General features: G+C 43.0%; 1 protein-coding gene across 1 annotated transcript; it reads left to right on the plus strand.

Moving 5' to 3' along the window:
• Positions 1–2,824: 2,824 nt before the first annotated feature.
• On the plus strand, positions 2,825–4,545 carry LOC100191647 (uncharacterized). Its single transcript, NM_001137076.2, has 2 exons — positions 2,825–2,950; positions 3,086–4,545. Exon 2 carries the CDS (start codon positions 3,092–3,094, stop codon positions 4,205–4,207), a length of 1,116 nt encoding a protein of 371 aa, NP_001130548.1. The 5' UTR covers positions 2,825–2,950; positions 3,086–3,091; the 3' UTR covers positions 4,208–4,545.
• The last annotated feature ends 504 nt before the right edge of the window (positions 4,546–5,049 follow it).

Consider the following 5,049-nt stretch of genomic DNA (forward strand, 5'->3'; position numbering starts at 1 on the left):
ATACAACTCACACCATAGCCACATGCTAAGATGGCCTAGTGAGGCCCTTGCCGATGTGGACCATTTATTGGAAAGCATTTTATAAAATCCACTCATGAATCACATCTACGGGATGACGCAAACAACATAAGGTATTCTTATACTACAAATTTTTAAATGAGTTGCCACAAAAGGCGTAAACAATTCAGATCCCACAATGTAGACGATACAACAAACTTTAGATGGGAAGACATGAAATATCCTATCAATTTTCTTAACATTGAGGTATGTCATAGGACTGAGAAATTGAGTTTTACCCTTGTGCCTCAATTCATCTTCTTCAGAATGATGGTTTTCACCCTCTACTGCAGAACGAACTCTTGCTTGTCCTCCACTCTCCGTCGATGATGAGAACTAAATTGCCATATCCTCGTGCCTCAAGATAGGAATGTTCCATGATTGAACAAAAGAACTAAAATACAACAAAGCATTTATCAATAGTTTAAACTAATCACTCCTAAGAACAAACACCGCCATTTTATGATTGCTTCAATAGTATATGGCTAGAATCACAAAATCTAATTATGCTTTTTGTTTGTTTCACTAGTTTATCTTGGAAATCCTACATACATATTAATATGGTTGGTTTTGACATTGTTGTGGTATCAAGAGTCAAATGTCATGGTGGATGGTGCTAATTTCAGCTTTCCCTACCTATGACATAAGAAGTGACTCCATGGAGGGACAAGGGAACTAGCGAATAAAGCATAGACTTTTAGGGAAGCTATAAAGGCAAGATGACTCGAGTTACTCCGCGCGCACACACACATACGAACTGATCCATTAGTAGTATCCATAATTGTACACCTAATATCTTGTCCAGTTATTTCCATTCCATATGGATTGGATGGGAGAAGAAATTAGTAAGAAATTTGATTTGCTAGGGATTTAGACCCGCTCATTCCCGTCCAGTCCACATGGATTGAGATTAAAATGAACATGCCCTTAGAAAATGTTTACTCCACGTACACACGTGAACCTTAATCCATAAGTGCTATACGTAATTGTATTTTTGATGTGTCCTTTGTTTAAATTTCTCAACGATATAAAACTCTAGATATTTCAGCACTATCCGTGCAGGCCTAAAAACATTTATCGCAAAACATTTCATGTGTTTGAATTTGGATTGTTAGAATTTCATTTCACAAGCATTTATCGGCAAAACATTCATGGGTTTGAATTGGGATTGTTTACACACTTGTCTTGTAGAATTTCATCCCACAAGACAAGTGTGTAAACTCCAAGTGCAACCCTAACTAAAAAAACTTGTCTAGGTTTTCACCTTTCTCTTTGTAGCCACCTCCACTCTCCACTCCTGCTCTCGTCTTGTGTACCGCTATGAGAGCATTATATCCTCATATTTCTATAGATTTGTATTATTTTGTGATGTAAAAAGGTTGGCACACCTTCTATATGATTTTGTGTGCAAATTAAGGGGTGTTTGGTTTCTAGGAACAAATTTTTAGTACCTTCATTTTATTTAATTTTAGTCCCTAAATTGCTAAATACGAAATTTAAAACTCTATTTTAGCTTGTTTTATTTAGTAATTTAGTGACTAAATGGAATAAAATGAGTGGACTAAAAATTAGTCCCTAGAAACCAAACACCCCTTAAGTGTTTGTTTTTAAATAAAAGATATTTTTGTCATATATAGATTTTTGATATTTCCATTACTGGTCATTGATGATATTTTTGAAATATGTCGGTAATGTAAATCATGATGATGCTTAAGGAAAGGGTCTGGTGGGGAGTATGCAAAATATATATAACCGTGGTGACATGTAATCTACATCAATTGTTTGGTCATTCGGATCATGTTTTTTTCTTGCTTATTATATTGTTGCGATTCCTGTTACGCCTATGACCAAAAGAATAATTTAACAAGATATATGACACTATGCATGACAGCACAAATCTCTTTGTGATCATATATTAATTCATATACAGATAGATAGAGATTGACGGTGGGAGAGGGAGGCAAAGAGAGAGACTAACTACACCTAAGTATAATAGATTTAAATTATTTCTTATCTGAAGATCTTTTACCATCTAACTGAGTTTTGCAGAGATATTATTCGATTAAAAGATATAAGAAAAGAATGTCTTGTAATGTATACGAGAAAGAAAAAAATCTCTGGTTCTGTATCTGCAACTATTCTTACGCGATATGACGATCCTTGTAGATATGAAAACTCGTGACACAATTCCAGTCCCATGGATATTATATTATTGTGATATCGATCATAAGCTAGGATGGATTGCAATATATATATATATATATAGCTAGCATGTTTTACAAGGTATACTACTAGCAGTCCTTAATGATCTCCCAAAATGAACTACTACGGGATGGCATGATATATACAAAGCAAAATCTCACAAAAGAAGCCGCTTTTGATTGGCGCCTCTCTTAAAAGCTTTCCAATATATCTAGAGTCCTTTAGAGAATCTCCAACAAAAAGTTCTATATTTAAGTCTTCAAAATTAAAATAAGACCTCATTTAAAATGTTTAATGTCATAAAAACGTTTGCAGCTCCAATAGTTGAACCCTATATCATATTATTAAAAAATAGATTATGTTATTTAGGAAATAAATTGTTAGGAATAGCGTACGGAATGAGGATATGGTTCCGGTATTTGAGGTACTATATTTAGATTATGAGAATTCGAGCCCTATAATTATTTGATTAATTTTTGTAAAATAGGATTTCCGTTGGAGCATCTTTTTGCTCTTAAAGTTCTACATTTCAAAATAAAACCCGTTTAGAGCTCCGGTCGGAGATGCTCTTACGTTTTTCCGTTCTCGTTCTCCTTTTCCCCGGTGGTCCCTTGGCTATATCTGGCGTACGCATGGCGTGAACGCATGCAGCCGGCCGGCGGGCGGGCGGGCGGGCGGCTCACGAGTGAAGGTGAGAGACCCTCTCCCTCCCTCCGCGGCACACATCGCAGGGCCACCCTTACTATTTCAATTTTAGGGTAGGGAAACCCTTGATTCACCCCCAAACCCTCGCTCCTTAACAAATCCATCCGCCACCGTCGGCCAGGTAACCATGTCGATGTCCTCGCCCACGGTCCAGGTTTCGTCTTCATCGTCCTCCATCATCGCCACCACCGCTGTCGGCTCGCACGTGCTCAAGATCGACGGCTACTCGCGCACCAAGGGCCTCGCCACCGGCATCCACCTCAAGTCCTGCTCGTTCCGCGTCGGCGGCCACTCCTGGCACCTCGCTTACCTCCCCAACGGCGACTGCGCGCAGACGGCCGACTACATCTCGCTCTACCTCGTTCTCGAGGACGCACCCGCCAACCGCACCCCCGCGCTCGCGCAGCTCAGCGTCGGCCTTCTCGACCGTGCCGGCAAGCCGGTGCCGTCCCTCACCAAGACCCTCCCCGTGAACCGGTTCAACGCCCCCGGCTCGTACTGGGGCTTCAACACCTTCATCCGGAGGGAAGCGCTGGAGAAGTCGAGGCACCTCAAGGACGACTCCTTCTGCGTCCGCTGCGACGTCTGCGTCGTCACCCAGTTCCGCGCCGAGGACGCCGCCGCCAGAGCCGCGGCCGCCTCCGTCGCGTTCGTCCGCGTTCCGCCGCCGGACCTGTCGCAGAACTTGGGCGAACTCCTGCGGAGCGAGCTGGGCGCCGACGTGCGCTTCCGGGTGGACGGGGAGGAGTTCGCGGCGCATCGCTGCGTGCTCGCGGTGAGGTCGCCCGTGTTCCAGGCCCAGCTGTTCGGCGCCATGAAGGAGGCGTCTCTTTCCGCCAGGGAGGTGCAGATAGATGAGATGAGGGCGGACGTGTTCAGGAACCTGCTGCACTTCATCTACACCGACGCGCTGCCCAAGTCCGAGCCCCAGGAAGAAGAGGCCCTTATGGCTCAGCACCTGCTCGTCGCCGCCGACAGGTATGGCATGGAGAGGCTCAAACTCGTCTGCGAGGACATCTTGTGCAGGCACATCGACGTCAGTACCGCGGCCACCACGCTGGCCCTTGCTGAGCAGCACCAATGCCAGGGGCTCAAGGAAGCATGCTTTCAGTTCCTCAAGAAGTCTCCTGGGTCGCTGAATGATGTCATGGCAACTGATGGATTTGACCATCTGGCCAACAGCTGCCCGTCCATTATAAAGGAGTTGATGTCTAGACTTGCTGCTGCCCATTATTCCAACTGAAACAAGACATGTCCAACTCCAACATGACCTAGATGGAGTTTCAGCAACCATGACAAATGCAGGTACTACCTGTTGCTGTTGTTACTGTTAGTCACAAAATTGAATGTGTGCCGCGCCGGATCGATATGCAACGTTTGTGTAATCCAGCGGTGACTGCTATTAGCATTGTATCTTGTTCATTTTCTTGCCTGCTTGGCTGTTGTATCCAATCCATGACAAAGGTAAGTACGTTGATCTGGTGACCATACATTAGCCTGGAAGAAGTGCCTTGTAGACATTTGTCCAATTTCATGATGATTGAAGCAACTGCAATATAATACTAGCTACAACTTCGTATTGCTGCTGACTGTATTATTATTATTGTTACCCAGTTTTGTCGTTGTTCAGTACAAAATCCTTTGTGTGGACTTGTAGCTAGGCTCATTATATCCCTACTAGGTTTTTTTACAGGTGCTCGACGAGTTATCTTTACAAACAGCCCATAGTTTATGCTGTTGGTGCTTGCTGCAATCTGTGCATGTACGGGCGAGCTAAAATTCTGTCCCAAACATCAGTGCTATTTGGATGACATTGCCCTGAACCATAGTTAGTTTTGTTTCCCGACATATACAGGTTGATTGCATTGCTGGCTCAATGATTAGCTAAAGAAAGAAGCTCTAAAATGGTACATGTAAGAGCATCTCTAACCGACTAACCGTGCTTCAAATTAAGGGTCAATCAGAAATATACCACTTGACTTTTGTAAAATTAGATAGCTTTCATTTCCATACCATCGAGACGAGCTAGCTATCTAATTTTGTATAATTTGAGTGACATGTATACAATTCATCCTTAAGTTAATG

This window comes from Zea mays, chromosome 1 (genome assembly GCF_902167145.1).
Source record: "Zea mays cultivar B73 chromosome 1, Zm-B73-REFERENCE-NAM-5.0, whole genome shotgun sequence".
NCBI classification, from domain to species: Eukaryota; Viridiplantae; Streptophyta; class Magnoliopsida; order Poales; family Poaceae; genus Zea; species Zea mays.

Coding starts and splice junctions, on each gene's coding strand:
- LOC100191647 (NM_001137076.2), top strand. CDS start 3,092: ATGTCGATGTCCTCGCCCACGGTCCAGGTTTCGTCTTCATCGTCCTCC.